The 22,491-nt window shown below is 40.2% G+C and overlaps 1 protein-coding gene across 1 annotated transcript in view; it reads left to right on the top strand.

The window, feature by feature from the left end:
* Positions 1 to 22,491, top strand: part of SORCS3 (sortilin related VPS10 domain containing receptor 3) — a 690,926-nt gene that overhangs the window by 654,645 nt on the left and 13,790 nt on the right. The window contains exons 18-23 of the mRNA XM_043989102.1: positions 146 to 317; positions 3,836 to 4,022; positions 9,751 to 9,884; positions 17,143 to 17,266; positions 18,961 to 19,073; positions 20,307 to 20,438. Of these exons, the coding sequence (XP_043845037.1) occupies positions 146 to 317; positions 3,836 to 4,022; positions 9,751 to 9,884; positions 17,143 to 17,266; positions 18,961 to 19,073; positions 20,307 to 20,438 (862 nt within the window). The remainder of the gene's footprint in view (positions 1 to 145; positions 318 to 3,835; positions 4,023 to 9,750; positions 9,885 to 17,142; positions 17,267 to 18,960; positions 19,074 to 20,306; positions 20,439 to 22,491) is intronic.

Raw genomic sequence — 22,491 nt, 5'->3', positions numbered from 1 at the left:
CTTGGCTTCAGCTGCTACGAGAAGTCTCTTTTCTTTAAACACACACACACACACACATACACACACACACACACACACACACACACACACACACACACACACAAACGTGCACCAAAAAACAAAACCATAATGTCAATACCTCCAGGTACCGGAGAATTGTGTCTAACAACTGCACAGATGGGCTAAGGGAGAAGTACACCGCTAAATCCCAGCAGTGCCCAGGCAAGGCTCCAAGGGGTCTCCACGTGGTGACTGTGGATGGGCGGCTGGTGGCTGAGCAAGGGCACAATGCTACCTTTGTCATTCTCATGGAGGAGGTAAGTTCTAAACTTGGATGTAGATGTGGAATCTGAGACCCAGGCATGGAAGTGACATTTCTTTCAGCTTACGTGAGAAAGACACAAATCTTATTAGATACTGGGTACCTGTAGGAAAGCCAAGCCAGGTGACATAGTTGGAACTTTTGAGAGAAGAGAGAAGGGAAAGAACGGCACAGTGGGGGTGACGGTCATAAAAATTGGAGCTGATTTGGTATCAGTTCAGCAGCATCAGGTTGTTTTGTGAGGGATAGGAATCTGAGTGTCCCTCTCCCCAGAATCCCCTTTTTCTCACCATCAGGTGATATATGCTACACAAAAGAAGCATAAGCTTTCCTTTGTGTTCCTGTGAGCTCTCACAGTCCATCTCTCCTTCCCTCACTCCATACCTTAGCCTCTCTTGAGAAATTCCTGAATGGATTGCCACATTCTGAAATACCCTTACCTTATATTCTCCGAGGGTGCACAAATGGGGTTGGGGAGGTTATTTTGCTAAAGATTCCTTTTTTAAATGGTTTAAAGTTTTTGTTTTGATTTTTCCTCTAGCAATTATACTGTTCATTTACATGTTTCCCAGACTGGACAGTGAAACCAATATGCCCGTGGTCACTTTTGGACTCAAGGGTAGGCTCATTGACTGTATGAGCAATAAAATAATGACAAAAACAATAAAACAACTGACATTCTATAGCAATTTACAATTCATAAGCATTTACTTTTCAACAATCCTAGGAGATTTGTAGTCCAAATTATCCCCATTTTCTTGATGAGAAAACTGAGTATTAGTTGCTGAGCCAGGACATGATGAACTCAAGCATTTAGTCTCCACATCCTGTGTATTTTCCATGTTGTCTCTCCTGCTGCCACTTTATTTAGTCCATGGTCATGGGAAATACAAGTGCCATTTGCTCTTGTGGGGCTGCACGTGGGATTTTTGATTTACAAAGTCCTAAAAATTTACATGCAAATTGCTCTGGGCTTTGGGGTTCTTGGGAAGTGACCAAACTGAATTTGCTTTCTCCAAAGACAGAGTGCTTTGGGAACATTTAAAAGCAGACGCAACGTGGACTGGGCTTTTGAGGCGTATTATCTGAGACTGGCCAATTGGTATCTATCTGCCGGTCCAGGCACTTGATTGCAAGAGTTAGGGGCTTTGGAAGAGGTCAGCATCCCATTTCCATTGGGGAGTTTTATGGGCCAGTGCTATGAAAGGTGACTCTTGAATGACTTGGTAGAGCCCTGATCTTATCCATTTGAAAGGCTGCCAGTTCATTTCCACCTTAATTTATTTTCATAAACTCGTAGACAGTTGACATTGTGTGGGGGCAGGGAAGCATCTATCAGTATTTCATACATAACCAAGGTGCTGCTTGGAGGGAGGCAGAATAGCGAGTCTGGGACTCACAGTCATTCTCTGGGAAAAGTGATTGGTGCCAATGGCCCATGGTTGAGAAATTTATTTTCTTCTTTTGCTCCACCTCTTTTCATAAAGACTATAACTGCAGTATGCAGCATTTGCAAAAGGGCAGGAGGGAGGAACTTTCTGACTTTGAGGTCTCTCCCCCAGTTCATTTGACAATTGATGCCTGTGCTGCTTAAAACACTCTAGAATTCAAAGACTCACAAGGGAGCAAAGTGGCATTATCCTGAGAGAAGTTTGGTGCAATGTGTGTCACTCTTGGAGCTAGTAGAGACCCTGGTTCATATCCTGAGTCTGACACTTAGAAACTATGTGGCCCTCAAGTCACCTAGCCTTTGAATCTCAGTTTCCCCATATAGGAAGTGGGAATAATAATAACTGCAACACCCTCTGAACAGTTGTATGGTGAAAATAGAATGAGATAATGTCTGAAAAGTGCTTTGTAAACCTTGTAAATATCTGCAATTTTCTATCTGTCCAGCTGAGAAAGGAATGAAGGAAGATCTGGAACAGGGATCCAACCCATTTTTGTAAGCAGTGATTGCCCATAGCTCCTGGAAAGAGTTTTCTGGATTCAGGGGATAAAGATCTTGGGTTCACATCCTTCCTCTGCTTCGTACCACCCCACCACCTAGAACAAGTCTTCAAGACCTTCTTGGGTTTCAGTTTCCTCATCTTTAGCATGAGGTGTAATCAATTAGATGAACTCTAAGGGCTCCTCCATCTCTAAAAAATATGATCCTGAAGGAGATCCTTGAAGAAGTCATGGTTTGCCCATCATTTCCCTTATACAGTCTGTAGGTTGAGTACTTGCTAGCCCTACAGAAGCAATGCCATATGAAAGGTAATGGAAAGGATTGTCATTGTTATCATGAAATTCCCTGGAACTTTAGAAAATTAGACTCTCAGCAGAGATTGGGATTCCTGGGTCCTTCTCCACCACTATCACCATCATCCTGAGCAATTTCCCCCTGCCCTTTCTGCTCATTTCAGATTTTCCACTATTTGCCCATGAGCATGAATTTGACATAGCTATGGGATGCTGGGGAGGTCACTTGTTTTTTTTTTGAGACTCAGTTTCTTTATCTTTAAAATGGGAATAATAATAGCCACACTACCTACCTGACAGGAGGGTTGTGAGAATCAAATGAAATGATGCCTATAAAACACTTTGTAATATTTAAGGGCTGTAAAAAAAAAAGCATTCATCCATTCATGCATTCAGCCAGATGATAATAATGAGAGGCAGAGGGGCAGCTAGATGGCATAGTGGTTAAAGCATAGGCCCTAGATTCAGGAGGACTTGAGTTCAAATCCAGCCTCAGACACCTGACAATTACTAGCTGTGTGACCCTGGGCAAGTCACTTAACGCTCATTTCCCCACCAAAAATAAATAAATAAATAAAATACTGAGAGGCAACATTCTATAAGTGAAAAAGAATCCTGGCCTTGGAATTTCAAATCTTGGGTCTGACTATTGAGTGTGACCATTGACAAGTCACTTAACCCTTTAAAGCCTGGGTTTCCCCATCTGTAAAACAAACAAACAAACAAAAAAACCCAGGGGATGATAAAAACACACCACCTAGTGTCATTAGCAAAGGAACATGGGTTTGAGTCCTTAGGGCACCACCTTGGCTAGAGCATCCTCTAGGGTGAGAATAGGAAATAAAGCTTGAAGAAGCTTATGGCCAGATGCTGAAGCATCTTGTGACCTTGAGATGCTCATTGATACCCTGAATTCCTTCCCATTTAGGGCCTCATAGCCTGGATTAAACCTATTTTAATTTTCTGGCACTATGAATACCCATATATACTTTGTGTCATTGTGGAAACAAAGCATCCAAGCATCAGATACAACCTTGACCACCTTTGCATGGGCCTGATGCAGGAGAATTCTAATAGGATCCCTGAGGATTGTGACCTTGGACTTCCCTAGTGTCCTAAGAGCAGTACAAGGTAGCTACTCAAAGATGATGGAGGAAAGGGTTTTCTCCTGCATTCCCACTTTGTCCAATTTAAGTTATGGAAGGAAGCATAAAGAACACATAAATCTTAAATCCCTTCATCAGCCCAGGGCAATGTTCTCCCCTCCAGGGTGATCTCCAGAGAACAAACATCCAGCTAGACTTTGGAGATGGGATTGCTGTGTCCTACGCCAACTTCAGCCCCATAGAGGATGGCATTAAGCACGTGTACAAGAGTGCGGGGATCTTCCAGGTGACGGCCTATGCAGAGAACCACTTGGGCTCAGACACTGCTGTCCTCTTCCTACATGTGGTTTGTAAGTAGGTGAACAAATGTAGCCCCTTCAGAAATTTCCCACCTCCCCTGATACATCCCTTGCCCAGAGTTCAAAGCTGGGGTGGGGAGAGATGGGACTGAGCTTGGCAGCTACAGGTAAGGTGTGGACTTGGCTGAATACTAGTCTTCAGATGGGCACTAAATCATGTCTAAGTTTCACAAATATCAGGCCTCTGTATTGGTCATTACTTTCCCATTTCCTTCATATTGTGTGAGAATTAGAAATTAGTGTTATTACAGTAACACTATCTCTCCAGGACCTTTTGGAGAAGGTCATTTTTGGAATTCAACTTTTTCTTATTTCTGAGGGTTTATACATATGAAACTTTCTTTGGAAAATTTAAACATTGGGATGAAAATGATTCAAAAACATACCTCACCCTTTCCTGCACTATTACATTGAGAATACTGGATAGAATTTCACCTTTTCTTGGTGACTCCAGGGGCATCATTAGACTGTTGATTTTGGCTTTTCAGTGATGCCCTCAGAGGCTGATGATGGGTATGAGAAGACTGTTTACTCCTGCAATAAATGACTACAGACTCCTAGAACTTTTTTTTCTTTGTTAACTGTCTCTCTCACTCTGTCTCTCTCTGACTCTCTCCCTCTGTCTCTGTCTCTCTGTTTCTCTCTCTCTCTCTATATATATATATATATATATGTGTGTGTGCATATATACATACATGTAAGAGGCAGCATTCTATAAGCAGGAAATAATACTGGCCATGGAGTTGGGAAGGTCCTGGATTTGAATCCTGATGCTGATCTTTATTAGTCATGTGACTATTTTCAAGTCACTCTAACTCCAAGAGACTCAGTTTCCTCATCTGTCAAAAAAGGATATTATAAGACATTTAGAAGGTGGTGCAGTGGATAGAGTGCTGGGCTATGTATATGTATGTGTACATGCATATATACACAGTTCATAGATGTATATATGTAAATATATACACACACATAGATGTATGTGTATGTATACATGTATTATGTAGGTCTATATTCTTATAGAGACATTTTATAGATATATATGTATATATGTGTGTATACATATATACATACATATATATGGTGTCCCAAAGATCTTAGTAGAGTTTTAGGCTTTAATAACTTAAGAAGTATACATGCTACAAATTTACCCAAAATTGTTTGAATGTTTAATTATTTACATTCCTCCACACTAACATAGTTTTGTGAAATTTGAATAATACATTTAAAATTTTAAATTTAACAAGATGGGAAATCATGCATTGTTTGTCTCAGACCAATGGTAGAGAGGAGGTTCTCTTGCTTGGGCACCTCGGTCATGTGCTCTGTCTTCATTAGATTTTTTTCTCATGAAAAGTATTGTATATGCATTAAAACCTCATTCTTTGGATGATTTTATGGTTAAGATTGTAGATGCAATTGAATATAATGCCAAAATGTATGGTACCTACTTTGCTGGGCTAATGTGAAGAAAATTCTTTGTCAAGTTTAAGGTACTTTATTTAGGTTATGATGAACAGGATACTATCAGAAAAACCTGGAAAAAAAAGATTACAGATGCAGTCCATTCAAATCACTGAACAGCAAACTGTTGAAAGGTTTTACAATTGATTAGCACAATTTATAGTGTAGGGTGGTGGTTACATTGAATTTTAATAAGAAATGTGTCAATACCTTAAACTTTTAATAATTAAGTTCCCAAATATTTTATAAGCTTGTAGCATTTATACTTCCAAAGTTATTAAGGCTTAAAACTGCACTAAAATTTTTGGGAAATCTGATACATAAATTTTATATCTATCTGTCGGTCAATCTATATCTATCTATCATCTATCTGTCTGTCTGTCTGTCTATCTATCTATCTATCTATCTATCATCTTTTTATCTATCTATCCTGCTGCTCCAGTCATACATCCATACCTCCGTTAGTCTATCAGTCTGCCTTTCAGGAACACCGTTTCATCCTTTTCTTTCTCCCTATTCATTTTCTTCTTGCTTCTAATCCTTATGCAGAAGACATCACAAAATGGACATTTTATAACTATAGGCAAAATAAGGGTCAATAATCTCTGAATGAGGGCTGTAGGGAATCTCCATTGATGGAATATAACTTTTATTATGTAGACTTTTGATGTCTATTTTGACAATTCACCAACCTTTTAAGCTTGCTCCTTGGCTTTAAGTTGGCCCCCAGAGAAAAGAGACCTCTAGAGAGTAGAATTTCAGAGAGGTAAGCTATTTACTGAATTTGATTGGTTTGCTTCTGAGGATCTCCACCTCTTTTAACCTGTTTTGGCTCTGAAGTCAAATTCAGTGTCAGGATTCAGAAGTACCTTTCCTGATAGAACTGATGTTGGAGACATGAGGCCACAAATTAACCCAGACTTGAGAAATTAGCCAAAATTTCATGATGCTTAATTTAAACCTTAATGACATGGAGATTTTGAAAAATCCATGTTTCCTCCTTTGCTTCCCCCGTCCCAATCATGCCTCTACTAAACTCATATACCTATATGCACATGTATACATAAGGCCCCATATGTACACTTAGGCAACTGCCCTAAACACTCATTTTTAAAAAGTCAAACCCATTTTCTGGTCATAATGACTAAAGATAAACCATTATTTCTGTGGAAGTAAGAGAGAGGCTTTAAAGGAGACACTTTTAGTTTTTAAACAGCTGTAACTCATAAAATTGAAAGCTTAATTCTTTTAGCAAAATTCATTTCAAGGCAAAACCTTATTGCAACAAATGCCAAGGAAACTTGTAAATTCCTTTTAAGGTACTGGGCTATTTCCTTTCCAGTAGAGGTAGCAAAATATATGTCAGAGAGTGTTTGAGATTGTGTCAATAGAAACCTAGGTTCACATCTTGCCTTACTAGTTTACTAGCTATGTGAACCTGGGCGAGTCACCTAATCTCTGTCAACCTCAGTTTCTCCATCTGTAAAGTGGTAGCAGTAATAATAATAATAATAACAACAACAACAACAACAATAGTAATAATATATTTTCTACCTACTTTATAAGGTCATTGTGAGACCCAAATGAGATAATTTATCTAAATAATTATTCATCTTAATACATTATATAAAATTTGAGGTGTTATTATTATTATTTTAAATTGAATCTTGGTTGAAATTGGGGACTCAGTTCAGCAAGCTGTTTTGCTCCATAAAAAATAAATTCATATGTATTTTTGTTATTGTTGGTTAATCATTTTCGGTCATGTTTGGCTCTTCATGAACCCATTTGAACTTGGTGAACATATTTGAGTGGTTTGTCATTTACTTCTCCAACTCATTTTACAAATGAGGAAACGGAGACAGACAAGGTCAAATTATTTACTCAGGGTCACATGGTTGGTAAGCATCTGAGACTGGATTTGAATTCAGATCATCCTGACTCCATGTCTGGCACTGTATCCACTGTACTACCTAGCTGCCCATATGTATATACACATGCTTACATACACGCATACATATAAACATACACATGTACGCATGCATACACACACACAAACTTTCCCCACCCCTAAAAACCCTGTCATTGGCATGCACACTTCCTCTGGGTGTGGTCCTTACTTGTGGGGAGACTGGTCAGAAGTTTCTTAATGGCAGTAGCCAGTCAAAAGTGAAGCTGGTTTATGCTGCAGGTTATGTGCAAGAAGGAGGAAATGTTCCTTGAAAATTTTATCATGCTCATAATTCCCTCAAAATCAATCATGGCTGCTTTTAACAGCCAGTTATTAGAGCGATAACTGCTCTTGGCCTCACCTTGGGCCATTAGCTAACAAAAGTAGTTGTTAGCTGCCCATAATAACCAATTTCTCATGGATTATTGGATTTTATCAGAGGGATCACTATTTGATGGTGAGAGTTTTCAGGAGCTTGTCATTTTCATTTTCACCTGAACTCCTCTTCGCCCCCTTCTCTTTCACATACTTCAGAGCTTATCTCCAGATTTGAGGCAAGCTTGCATTCCTCCCTATGCTGAAAGTGTCCTTGTCTCATTCCTATGATTTGAGATTTTTCACCTGCATGACTCATACCCTCCATTCACAAGAATGAGTTGTTCTGATCAATACTGGTCAATCCCACTTATGGCTAATGGTTTCTGCCTTTGATGTCCCAGGGAAGTCCCTGTTAGTCCTCTTGGACCAACCTACCCAGAGCAGCCAGCTACATCTTCTCAAGACAAGGTTGGACAAACCTAACAAAGGTTGAGCAGAGTGCCTAGGATGGCAAAAACTAATGGAAATTTCAGGGTCTCAGGCCATGCCTCTTTACCTCTTTTCACATAAGAAAGCCAAGAGGATTCAAATGCCTCATCGCCTTCTGGGGAAGTTCTTCCCTGTCTCAATCAACAATAATGATAGGAATGATCATGTCAGTGTGAGGGGGAAAAGCAAAGCTCTTGCTATAGCCTGATTTTAAAGATGGGAAAACAGAGGTCTAGAGAGATTAAGCAGTCGGTCCAAGATAATTCTAGGCCAGATCTAGGATAAGAAGCTAGGTCTCCTAGTTTCTATTTCAGTTCTCTCTCTCTCTGAAGCATGCTGCCTGAGATATGACTATGAATACAAACAATGAAGATTATAAGACTTGAAAAGCTTTGGGTATCCCCCAAAACATGCTCCTTAATACAAGAAATGAGAATATGGTCCCTACTTTAGAGATGAGAAATAATGTCTCTGCAACAGAACAGGTGCCACATAGGTATGTTAACCAATCCTGGGATATGGGCACTAGAATGGCATCATCACAGGAACTCTCCCTCACCCCCTCCTCTGTCCATTTCAGTCAGATCAAACTCTGCAACAGTAAAGCCTCAGAGAGTCTACCTAATACATCCTGAACAGAAGCATTAAGCATTTTAATTTAATTCAGCATAAAAATAAAACAAGATTGGGGAACATTCACCCAACGAAATGTAAAGCTGAAGCATTTGCATTTTCCCACCTGCATCTTCCTGTCCTCGTTTCATTTCCCAAATGCTCTAAATTAAAATTCTCCATTGGTATGCATTAGATGTGTTCCTGGCATTCTGATTATTTGCTGCCTTAAATGTGCTGCTGCTCACACCTGCTTTATGTGTGCAGTAAGGGATAGTTGGTTACTCCACTGGCAGGTGACTGAACCAAGCTTGGGAATTCTGCCTGTGTTTTTCTTTCTAGTTGAGAACTCCCTTTGTCTCCTAACAAAGCCCTACCCACCAGTGTGGGCACTGCAGTGGACAGTGGACAAGGGGCCCATGGAGAAAGGATGATAATGAGAAAGACCTCCCTCCCATACAATGCATTGACCCAAATTGCAATGTTCACAAATGGCGGGAGACAAAAGTGACAGCTACTTCTCCTTTTCTTTATTGGTTTGGGTATGTAGCAAGCTCACTTTCTCCTTGAGCTGAAAATTTCAACTGGTATTTGTGGATAAACTAGAAAGTATAGGTGATCACCCAAGAAGGTTTTCAAGCCAAAATAATATAAATAAGTGCGTGAATGAAATTGTTGCCTCATTTCCTATTGAGTAAGATTTCTCTTCATCTAAATTTCCTCTTCTTGATAGGAGTGCACTTTCTAGAGGAGTATGTTTGGAATGGTGGCCATGATATATTGTTAAACCTTGAGGGTAGGGGGACAAAGAGGGAATTGGTGGTATTGGATAGCCCATTCTAGGAAGAGAAGCTTTTAAATTGTTCCCTGCCCCCACCTTTCTTCTAGGTCCTGTGGAACATGTCCATCTCAGCGTTCCTTTTGTAGCCATCAGGAATAAAGAGGTCAACATCACTGCAGTTGTATGGCCCAGTCAGCTGGGGACCCTCACCTACTTCTGGTGGTTCGGCAACAGCACTAAGGTTTGAGGATTTTTTTAGGGTCTCCGATATCGGCTAATGTGGAGGTGTGGGTTTAGAATTTTCTCATTACTGACATGGATAGAAACAACAGGGAGTGCTACAACATATTTGAGTGATTTTCTTCTTTCTTCATGGCATTGTCATATTTTCATGGGTTACTTTCAGTGTGATGAGACTCTGGCTCTTGTGATGATTATTTTAAAATTTGGATCCTAAAAAACCCACATGCATAAATAAGAACTGTGTACTTAAGAAAAGCTGGTGGAATATACAATGAAAGATTGGCATGATGTAATAAAAACAACATAGCATTAGGGGACTGAGGTCTGATCTGATTTTTCTTCCTTGCCTCTGTCAACAGAATTGTAGAGTAGAAATAGCAATAATTAGAGTCAGAAGATGTGGGTGTGGATCTCTACCCTGCCACTCATTTCCTGGGCGATCTTGGAAAAGTCAATCAATTCTTTTGTCTGAGCCTCAATTTCCTTATCTGTAAAATGAGGTGGTTGGACTCAATGATCATTAAGGTCTCTTCTGACTCTAAATCTTATGTTCCAATGAGGTTAATAGTGATGTGACCTTGGATAAGTATACTGGGCCACAGTTCCATATCCGTAAAATGAGAAAGTTGAACTACATGATGTATTTGGTACCTTCAGATGTGAAGGTTAGTGATTCTTAGTATAATTTACCCATGGAAGTAGTATTTTTCTTATCACCCAAGGTTAGCCACCAGAACTGTTCTTTTCACCCTTTCTAGAAGCCTGGAATAGGGGGTACAATAATTAGAAGGAGTGTTCATGCTTCCTCTCCGTTCCTCTCTTCTCCCATCCCTTCCTCTCCTCTCCTCTGCTCTCTCCTCCTTCTTGTCTTTCCTTCCATTTCCTTTTATAGTTAGAAGAGAAATTAACTCCCAGCAAAAGAAGTATCATTAATGTAAAGCACCAGCCCTGGATTCAGGAGGGCCTGAGTTCAAATCTGGCCTCAGACACTTGACTCTTGCTAGCTGTGTGACCCTCAGCAAGTCACTTAACCCTCATTGCCCTGCCAAAAAAAAAGTATCTAGTCCAATTCTTCCATTTTGTTGATCTTTCCTTTCTCTAACTCCTCATCCCCTGAGTCTCTGGACTCAAAGGGCCTGGGTTCAGATCCCATCTCTGATCCTCCCTGTGTGAGCTTGAGTAAGTGACTTAACCTCTCCAGGCCTGTTTTCCCTTCTATAAAATGAGGGGGTGGGACTATATAGCTCCCTTTCTATCTCTACTTTAGTGATCTTTGGAGACTATACCTGATAGTGAGATTTTTATATTATATTGTCCTCACGGGTCTCTTGTTTTTTATGCTGGAAATTTAGCACTTCGTTGTGTAAAATGTATAGTGCTGTCCTGTTCACCATATTTCATGTGTATGCTCCAATCTGAACAAGACTGAACTTTATTGTATGAGCAATGGGGAGCCATTGAAAGGTTTCAAGTAGGAGAGTGACACACTTGCATAGCCTGATCATTCAGGAACATCTATTTACACCAAGGTCTTATTTTTAAATCCTGGGTATATGCAATAGCCAAATATCTTTGTACTTTAAAATGAACAAGGAGTATAGCGTATGTTATGCTGGGGCAACTTGGTGTAGTTAACTACAAAAATTTCGCTTGCAGCTCACTATTCCCATTAGTTGGGTGGAAATCTCCTAAGTAAATTGTTACTCACTGATTTGTCAATTGGCTGCCTGAGCTCAGTAGATGACTTGTTACCTGTCTCACACAAGGAGTTCTCAGTAGGAGATAGATGGGGCACACACATGGCTGGACTGCAAACCAGCCATTATTTTAAAGGGTATCATTGCAGCTCCGCCCTCCTGTCTGTCCAGAAGTCAGATTCAAAGGAGTCAATTGCTTGTCCATTGGATTTGGAGTCTTCTGAAAAGCCAATTTGCTGGAATTAAAAGAGGTCCAGCTTAATAAATGTGTCTGCTTGTCTAATAGATTTGGGCAAATGAACCTTAAAAGACTTGATTTAATTTAACATCAGTGGATGGTAGAAAACTCAAGGAGCCCGTTCAGAGTTCCAGCTTCCTCATGATAGTGAAACCAGCCATGATGCTAAAACAGTTGACGAAAAACAAAAGCAGTTTAGAAAAACAAAATTAGCCACTTCCATTTCCTTAGCCTGGGAACTCCGTGGCCTGTGACCCAAAGGCCATTGTAAGCATCCTACCTGGTCTTGTTTGTTGTGGTCTGGTGCCGAGCCTGGGCTGGTTGACCCTCTGGGAGAGTTCCATCTGATTTCATACAGCCCATCCTGAATTGCTCAGCATAGTGGAAGGTCAAAGGGAGCCACACTTCTGTCTGGGCAAAACTTACCCACCCTCAAAGGAAATGAATTGTGAATTTTAGCCCTAACCTCAGCACCAATGCAGCTTCTGAGGTGGCATAAGTAATGCTTGATAATAAATATCAGAGTAGAAAAGTTCAGCAATGAAGTAGAAAGAATGCTATATAGGCAGTTGAAGACTGGGTTTTGAGTTTAACCCTCTGCAACTTGTAATCTATGTGACCTTGAGCAAGTCAATCCCAGAATTCCATAGATAGAAGGGACCCCTTATAAATGTTTATTGACTTACTCTCTTTGCTTAAAGATTACAACCAAGGAGATCTTCTGAGCCAATCTATTCCAGTTTTGTTTTGCTCAAATTTTAGGAAGATTTTTTTTTAGAGGCAACACCAGGAAGTGGATAGAAAGTATGAGACTTACACTCCAGAAACGCTAGGTTCAAATCCTGCCTCAGACGCTTAACAGCGATGTGACCATGGGCAAGTGCCGCGGTCACAGTTTCTCATCTATAAAACAAGGAGATTGGACTAGATGGTCTCTAAAGTAGATTCTATCTCTGAATCTATGATCCTTCATGCCTTAATTCAATGGGAAACTTGCTCCTTTGCAACTTCTACCCACTCTTCCCCTCTGGCACAAAACAGAACAAGTCTATTCTGTCTTCCACAAGAAAGCCCTTTAAGTGCTTGAATCTAATAATCATGACTCCCCTGCCCCCCACACCCCACCCCTTAAGTCTTTTCTTCTCTAGGCCAAAGATAAGGCCTTTCCTTCACCATCCTGTTTGCCCTCCTCTGGAAATTCCCCAGCTTATCAATATTGTTTCTAAAATTGTAGTCCTGTAACAGGAAACAGTCATTATAGAATGTTCTCATCAAGGTAGAGAAAGGCAGGGCTCTTACCTACATGCATAGACACACATACATGTATATATACAAACACATACCTGTATATATGCACATATGCATGTGTATGTGTTTGTATAGAGGTATGTGGGTATATGTATACATATAGATAGATCAGTCTAAAATGACATTAGCTTTCTTGACTGCCACATTAGACCCTCAAGCAGCCTACAGTCTATTAATATCCCATGATTTTTAAAATTTCAGGTAAATTGCAATCTAGTCATGCCTCCCTCCCCGATCTTTTACTTATGAAGTTAATATTTTTAAACCCAAGTATAAGATGTTACATTTGTTTCTGTTAAATTCAATCTTCTTAGATTCTGTCCAACACCCTCACCTGTCAGCAGCTTTTTGAATCCAGTCTCTCTCAACCTGGATATTATATAGCTATTATATTATTATAATAGTATTATATTATATAGTTTTCCCTCCTTGCTTTGCATCAGCTATAAATCTGATAATCAGGCCAACCATGCCTTTAAGTCAAAGATTTTTTAAAGATCTTAAGTAGCATAGGGCCAAGAATGGATACCTATAGGGTCTCCACTGGAGATCTCCTTCCAGGTTGATGTTACATCAACTCCACTTTGAGTCTGGTCATTCAACCAGTTTCCAAAATACCCAAAAGTCCTGTGTTCTGGCCCATATCCCTCCAAATTTTCCCCATGAATAGTGCAATATGATTTGTTAGATGCCAGATGTAAGTTAACTATATATACATATATATGCACATATGTGTATATATGTGTGTGTGTGTATATATGTATATGTATGTATATATGTGTGCGTGTGTATATATATATGTATATGTATGTATATATGTGTGTATGTATGTGTATATATATATATAATTCCCTTGATTTTCCATTCTAGTAACCTCATCAAAAAAAAGTAAATGAGTTTGAATCGGGCATGACCTGTGCTTGTTATATCCTTGCTGTTCCTTTCTGATCAACTTCTTCCTTTTCTAGATTTTTCATTGTCTTTAATAATAGAGCTCTGATAGTAAATCCTAGAACTGTCTTGGCCATCAGAGTCAAGGCACCTAGTTAATAGTTTGCAAGCTCCCTGCCCTTCACTTTTTTTGAGACTTCATATACATGATCTCATTGGATTCCCATAATGCTGGTCAGTAAGTTCAACAGAGTAGCCTCAGGGATGACATGCTGGACCCTGGTTATGAAAGCTGCCTTGGTCAGCTTTTGTGTGACCCTCAGTCACCTCATATTTTCTTTTCTTTTCTTTCTTTCTTTCTTTCTTTCTTTCTTTCTTTCTTTCTTTCTTTCTTTCTTTCTTTCTTTCTTTCTTTCTTTCTTTCTTTCTTTCTTTCTTTCTTTCTTTCTTTTTTCTTCCTTCCTTCCTTCCTCCCTCCCTCCTTTCCTTCCCTCCCTCTCTCTCTTTCTTTCTTTCTTGCAGGGCAATGAGGGTTAAGTGACTTGCCCAGGGTCACACAGCTAGTAAGTGTCAAGTGTCTGAGTCTGGATTTGAACTCAGGTCCTCCTGAATTCAGGGTCAGCACTTTATCCACTGTGCCACCTAGCTCCCCCCACACCTCATATTTTTTTGTTTGTCTTTGTTTTTTGGTTTTTTTTAATGTATTTATTTTTTTCCATTACATGTAAAGATAGTTCTCAACTTTTGTTTATACAAGCTTTCCAACTTCACATTTTTCTCCCTCCCCTCCCTCCCTCCTCCTCTAGACAGCAGGTAATCTGATATATATATATATATATATATATATATACACACACATATATATATACACACACATATATATATACACACACACACACACACATAATAACATTAATCCTATTTCTGCATTAGTCATGTTATAAGAGAAAAATAAGAACAATGATGAAAAACCTCAAAATAGAAAAAAAATCCAACAGCACCAAAACCGAAAGAAATAGTATGGTTCATTCAGCATCTATACTCCACAATTCTTTTTTTTTTTCTTGGATTTGGAGATCCTCTTCTATCATGAGTTCCCTGGAACTCTTCTGTACCATTGCATTGGTGAGAAGTCCATCACAGTAGATCAACACTCAATGTTGATGATACTATGTACAGTGTTCTTCTGGTTCTGCTCATCTCACTCATCATCAGCCCACGCAAGACCCTCCAGGTTTCTCTGAACTCCTCCTGGTCATTGTTTCTTACAGCACATTAGTATTCCATTGTATTCATATACTACAACTTGTCCAGCCATTCCCCAATTGATGGGCATACCCTCAACTTCCAATTCCTTGCCACCACATAAAGAGCAGCTATAAATATTTTTGTACATGTGGGTCCCTTTCCCCTTTCCATGATTTCTTTGGGAAAAAGACCCAAAAGTGGTATTGCTGGGTCAAAGTGTATGCACAGCTTTATCGCCCTTTGGGCATAATTCCAAATTGCTCTTCAGAATGGTTGGATCAGTTCACAGCTCCACCAACAATGCATTGGTGTTCCAATTTTCCCACAGCTTCTCCAACATTTATTATTTTCCTTTTTTGTCATTTTAGTCAATCTGATAGGTGTCAGGTGGTACCTCAGAGTTGTTTTAATTTGCATCTCTCTAATCAATAGTGATTTAGAGAATTTTTTCATATGGGAATAGATAGCTTTGGTTTCTTCATCAGAAAACTGCCTGTTCATATCCTTTGACCATTGGAAATAAAAATACCAGTAAGTCTTGCTTCATGAAGTTGCTTTGAGGCTCAAATGAGATAATAATGTGTGTAAAGTATTTATAAACTTGAGAGTACTATAGAAAAACTAGTTATTATTTGTATTGTGCCTCTGAGGTCCCTTTCCACCCTGAAATTTTCTTCTTCTATGATGAGAGACAGGGAGTCAGTAAGTGGGGAAATTGAGAAGGAACCATTTTCCTTCCAGAGCAGCTAGAAGGCTGGTGCTAGGCAGTAGGTCCTCAGTGATTGGGTAGTAGAAGAACCTTCATCTCTATGAAGACACCTTATTCTATCTTTATTCCTTTATTATAGAATTAGAGCTAGGGGACAGCATAAGAAAGCTAATCCTATCCTTGTCATGCCCAAATCCAGGAGATCCCTCCCTCTATTCCTGGCTAATTAAAATTCCAGAAGGAATAGTAATCATTTGCTAATGTCTTACATTTCTATTTTATTTTGGGGGGGATCGGGTGAGGCAATTGGGGTTAAGTGACTTGCCCAGGGTCACACAGCTAGTAAGTGTCAAGTGTCTGAGGCCAGATTTGAACTCAGGTCCTCCTGACTCCAGGGCAGGTGCTCTATCCACTACACCACCTAACTGCCCCTTAAATGTATATTTTAAGTGGTGTATTATGGCTAAAAAATTATTTTACATCTATTAACTCATTGGCTTCTTACATCATCCTGAGGTAAGGCAAGTATTATCATTTCCATTTTATAGATGAGGAAATTAAGTCTTAAAAGAGTTAAATAACTCTCCCAGTTCCATAGAGCTTAAGTAATTTTCTCCCGATTACATGATGTAGGGAGTATATAAACTCAGGTCTTCTGTATCCAAGTCAGTTGTTCTAGGCAGCTAGGTGGATTGGTAGATAGAGTGTTAGTCCTGGAGACAGAAAGACCTTAGTTTAATTCTCATATCACACTTAGCAGTTCTGTAACCCTGGGCAAGTCACTTAACCTCTATTCGCTACAATTTCCCTATCTAAAAAATGAGTAGAATAGTAATACCTATCCACAAGGGTGGTTATGAAAATAAAATGGCTTATTTTTAAAAAGTACTTCACAAACATTCAAGTGCTATTTACATGCTATTATTATTATTACTATTATTATTACTCCTACATTATACTGCCTCAATCCCAGCTGCTAGTAAGTTGTACCAATTAAATTTATTTCATCTCACTAATTAGGAATTAAGGCTCCATGGGGGCATGGGAGAGGCAGGTGACTAAGATGCTGATTAAAGTATTCTCGAGTTAATCAGGGGAAGAATCCAATGACTTCCAGGAACTAGGAATGAGTGGTGGTTTGTTTTTTATCTTTGATGTCTTTCAGCCCCTGATCACCTTGAACAGCAGCATTTCCTTCATGTTCACCTCTGAGGGCCTGAACACCATAACAGTCCAGGTGGCAGCCGGCAATGCCCTCATCCAGGACTCGAAAGATATTGCAGTGCATGGTAAAGTCAAAGCACTACCATTGGATTTCCTGTTTATCCCCAGCCATTGGGCAAAAGTTATACCTCCCCACCTCCCCCAGCTAGCAGGAGAAGACTTTGTAGAATGAGGAAAAGCTTCTTTTCCTCTACTGAGTGAACCAGGGCAAAGTGACAGTGCGGGCAGGGCAACAAGGGCAGTACTGCTCCTGCTGAGTTTGTTTGGACCATATGTTGTCAACAAATATTCTCCCTATAATTCTATAGTTACAATGAATGAGCAGGTGAGTAGGGACTACACATTGCAAGGCATCCTGAGTTAAGGAGATGCCGGGTCAAGAATACTGAGACAGTGAGTTCTGATGATCTTGTTAGAGAGTTTGATAAATATTGGAGACCTACTGTTTCTATGAAACAGCCTGTGAAACTGAAAGAGAAAAGGAAGAAAAATCATGCCCCCTTCTCCAGTGAGCTTAAAGTCTCACTGAAATGATGAAACATTCATGAATTCAGGCAGTGTGGTACAGTGGAAAAAATACTAGATTTGGAATGAGAGGAACTGGGTTCAAATCCTGGCTCTGCTTCTTACCTTGTGTATGACCTTGGACACCCCTTCATGTCTCTGAGCTTTAGTTTCTTCTGTGTAAAAATAGGATAAGATGATCTCAAAGGTCCCCAGAATTTCTAAATCTATGATATGATGACAGCAATTTCAAAACAATGAATCAAGAAATTCAAAACAGACTCCGTGTATGTTTGCATGCACAGAATGAGGAAGGGGTTATGATATGGGTGAAGGGCTGAATCACGCTATGACTGCAAGCCTCAAATTGTTTCTGTTCAGTCATTTTCAGTCATATCTGACTCTTCATAACCCTGTTTGGGGTTTTCTTGGCAAAGATATTAGAGTGGTTTGCCATTTCCTTCCCCAGCTCATTTTACAGATGAAGAACTAAGGCAAATAGGGTTAAGTGACTTTCCCAGGGTCACAGAGTTGGTAAGTCTCAAGACCCATGTGCAAATATTAGTGTTCCTTTTAATAAATGTGAATTTGCCACTCCCCAGTGCCCCTGACACCATTGTTGCTTACAGCAACAAGTTATAAAACTAACTGGATGTGTGATTATGGGCTAGTTATTTAAAGTTTTGGAGCCTATCTGAACAACGAGGCATAATAACCATTTCACAAGTGTTATGAGGAAAGTATTTTGTAAATCTTCAGTTGCTACAGAAATGTAGGCTACTGTTGCTATTGAGAAGAAGTCAGAAATTGTGTCTAGAGAGGTACCTTCATAGACAGGATAACCTTGGTTCAAGACCTTTCTCTGATAATGTAAACAGTAAATTAGATAGACCCAGTGCTCCCTACGGATCTTGTAAAGTGCATCATGGTTTCAGCCTTTGCAGGAGAGTATTGCTCTTCTGGGATTTCACACAGAATGTCTATTTTCAGAATTTGTATATTTCATAAAAGCGATCTTTTACAGTGAGTATATGTTCATACTCCAGAATTCTCAGGGCTGGCATATGGAGGGGAATAGACCTGTTTCCAATAACCAAAATTCTGTAACTTCCTGGTGCACAAACTTTACTGTGGCATAACTGCCAGACTAACTCATTTTCCCGACCCCAACCCCTCTGTCTGTCTGTCTCTCCCTGTCCCTCTCTGTCTCCATCTCTCCTTCTCTCTCTTTCTCCTTCTGTTTCTCCCTCTGAAGAATATTTCCAGTCACAGTTACTGTCCTTCTCACCCAATCTGGATTACCACAATCCTGACATCCCCGAGTGGAGACAAGATATTGGCAAAGTCATCAAGCGTGCTCTGGTCAAAGTAGGTTGACTCTCCTTCTACCCAAGCAATTGATGGTGGGTTAAAAGAAAAGCTATCGAGGTAGAAGGCTGTCCAGGAAGAATCACCAAGGATTTAGGATTGGCCTAAGAAAAAACAGGAAGTGTTTAACCAAGGGTGGGGGTATGTGATAAAGGCTTAAGGAGTTGGGGTTGAGAATGTCTTTCAATATTTAACAGACTATCAGATCAAAGAGGAACTACATAGAAATAAGGCCAGAGGGCAACAGTTTTTGCCTCATTACAAGGGGAAAAAATGTCAAATAATTATAGAAATGGAATAGATTGCTGCAGGAGTAGTGAGTTTTGTCACCGTAAGTATCTGAGCTGAAGCTGCCTGACCACTTGTTGGGTATATTATAAGTGAAGGCAAGGGAGCAGCTAGATGGCGCATTGGATAGAGCACCGGCCTTGGAGTCAGGAGTACCTGAGTTCAAATCCGGCCTCAGACACTTAACACTTACTAGCTGTGTGACCCTGGGCAAGTCACTTAACCCCAATTGCCTCACTAAAAAATAAAATAAAATAAGTGAAGGCAAGTGGTTGGACTAGATGACTTTTGAGGTTTCTTCCAGCTCTAAAATTCTATGATTCTATCAAGTCAGTCAGTTTCCTAAAATGAAGCAAAGTTATTCTTCAGCAGAATGAGCATATATCTGGGAATCCTAGCTGAGAGAGAGGATTCACAGATGGTGAAAGTTTGATTGCTTAATCTACTCTGATATCCTCTAAAATGCAGTGCTTGGTGCTGCTACCTGATGCTATGGCCTCTGTAGGGTAAATTCCATTTCATTTCCTTTTTGGAGTGATTGACTGTCCTCCTATTATAGCACACAGGTGGGCAGAGGAAAAGTTTGATATCTGTAGAGAGAAAAAATATCCCCTGCAGATGTTAGCATCATAGAACAAAACTTCCTTTTATTTGTTCTGGTTCTGGCTCTTTGACTTTGGGCCCTGCTTTTTTCTGGTGAGTTCACCTTCAATGATCCAGAAATTAAAGAGGGTTAACCATGACCAATCTCTATCAATCCATCAGGCATTTATTAAATACCTACTAGGTGCAGAATAACTGTGATCAGTGCTGGGAGAGAATTGCAAAGCTGAGAGAATGCTGAATGGACCCTATCCTCACTGAGCTCATAGTCTTTACTAGAGGATATGGCACATGCACAGCTAGCTGCTATCATCACTGTTATTTGTCACAACATCCCTGCAGGTCACCAGTGTCCCAGAAGACCAGATTCTCGTGGCAGTATTCCCTGGCCTCCCTACCTCAGCTGAGCTCTTCATCCTGCCCCACAAAAACATGACTGAGAGAAGGAAAGGCAATGAAGCTGACCTGGAGCAAGTGAGTGAAAGTACCAAGACTGGGAGACAGGGGGAGCAGAACAGCCTTAGTCTCATTCATCTTCCCTGTACTTATTCCACACCTACACCCCTTTATCAGAAAATAGCTGCATTTTTGCACCCTCTACCTATGGGAAATAAGCTGTCTTCTGTCATCCATAAAGATCTTCCTTCTCCAACACTGAGCAGTCCATGCTTCAGGCTCCAACCACCCCAAAAATATTATTTGGACACGTCTTCTTGGTTTCCGGGTATTCTTGGGTTCTAGAAGGTTATCTCAGGAAACCATTGCTGCTAGGACCTATGAAGGCTTCAAGTACAAGATATATGACTATTTTTCTGTCATCTTTGGAGTGGCATATGTGACACAATTCACCATCGTGTTCTCAAAGGAATTATGAATTTTATATATGCAGAAACTCTCAGAATCTATGTGCTATGTCATAGGAGGGATTTGTCCTGCATTGTTTGAGGGAAGAGCCTTGCTAATGGTATTACTGATTCTTGGGATTGCCATTAAGGTTCCAGATCAGGGGTTCTTAACCATTTTTATATGTCAAGACCCATTGGTAGTCTGAGGAAACTGATGGATCACTTCTCAGAATTATGATTTTAAATGCATGAAATGCATAAATTTTTTAATCAATTACATTGAAGCACAGTTATAAAATAAGTTCATATCTCCATAGCTGGGCATAAAGGTGCATACCTATAATCTCTGCTACTAGGAAGTCTGGGTAGATCACTTGAACTTGGAAGTCCTGAGGCACAATAGGGCTAAAATTGACCATGTGGCTGTCTGCACTAAGTCTGACATCAGTAGAGCAAGGGATTACCTGGCTATCTAAAGAGGGATGAACTGAGCAGGTCACTATCAGAGCATGTGAAAGGTTCTTTGCCCATCAGCAGTGGAATCGGGCCTGTGAGTGACTGCTACAATTCCATCCTGGGCAAGACAGAGAGACCTTGTCTCCAACTAAATAACTAGCTAACTAAATGAATAAATAAATGCAAAGGTAAAGAAATGAATAAGCAAATGACTTAAGTGAGAAATTATTTAAAGAAAAAAATTTACAGACCCCAGGTTGAGAATTCTAAAGTGTTCCATGTCTAATCCCATGTAAGAGTCCTTGTATTGGTTGGTATCTCAGCTAATTCTTGGTAACTCAGATAGTGAAGCACATCTCTCACATCACAACCAACCTGCCCGTGTAAGTATCTGGCATCTTTGCAGAGCCTTAACTAGGGATATTTTACCCTGGAGTGAAAACAGTTGAAAGGGGTGGGCAGGTGTTGGTGATACAAAAAAAAAAGTTGAATTTCCAGGGATAGTTCTGGCAGACAGGCTGGCAGAGGAAAAGCTTGGTCTCTGTGGAGAGAAAAAAATGCCCCTCCAGATGTTGGCACCATAGAGCAAAACCTCATTGTACTTGTTCTGATTATGGCCCTATGACTTTGGGCCTTGGTGTTTTCTGTCCCTCAAAGCCCTGTCCAAAAAGTTAGAGAGAGCATTTGATTTTCTCTATGCATGCTGGTAAAGTTTGTTTCTTTTCTTCTATGAAATCCTGAACAATCTAAGCTCTTCTGGGGAGAAAAATGAACTGCTTTTAGACGTGACTCCCTGGGGAAAAACAGATTGCCTTATCTTGCCTTGGCTAAGGAAACAGCTTTTCCACAAGATTGTCCAAAGGGATTGTGATTTACTGGTATCTTCAGGTGGGTAGAGGAGCACTGATGGGTGCAAGGCACTAGAAGCCCAGCCTCTCCTCTCCTTTATCCTCCTGATCATCACCTTTCTGTGTTTGTGGGAGACCTGGCAAGAGGAACAACAGTAAAAGCAGGCAGACTGGTATGAGGGAAGTGAATTATAGGGGTTGCAGTGGAACAAAGGGGCTGGCTGGAACAAAGGTAAAGAGTTCCTTAGTTTTCTGTAGTCTATGACAAGGGCTTGGTATACTATATGTGGCTTTCTGGCTCCAGAGTCCTGACCCAAAGGACAGTTGAATTATCCTTTGTAGTACCACCACCTGCTCACCCCCTCTAACCTTCCTTAG

Source organism: Dromiciops gliroides, chromosome 2 (genome assembly GCF_019393635.1).
Source record: "Dromiciops gliroides isolate mDroGli1 chromosome 2, mDroGli1.pri, whole genome shotgun sequence".
NCBI lineage: Eukaryota > Metazoa > Chordata > Mammalia > Microbiotheria > Microbiotheriidae > Dromiciops > Dromiciops gliroides.
This window is presented reverse-complemented; position numbering and strand designations above follow the sequence as displayed.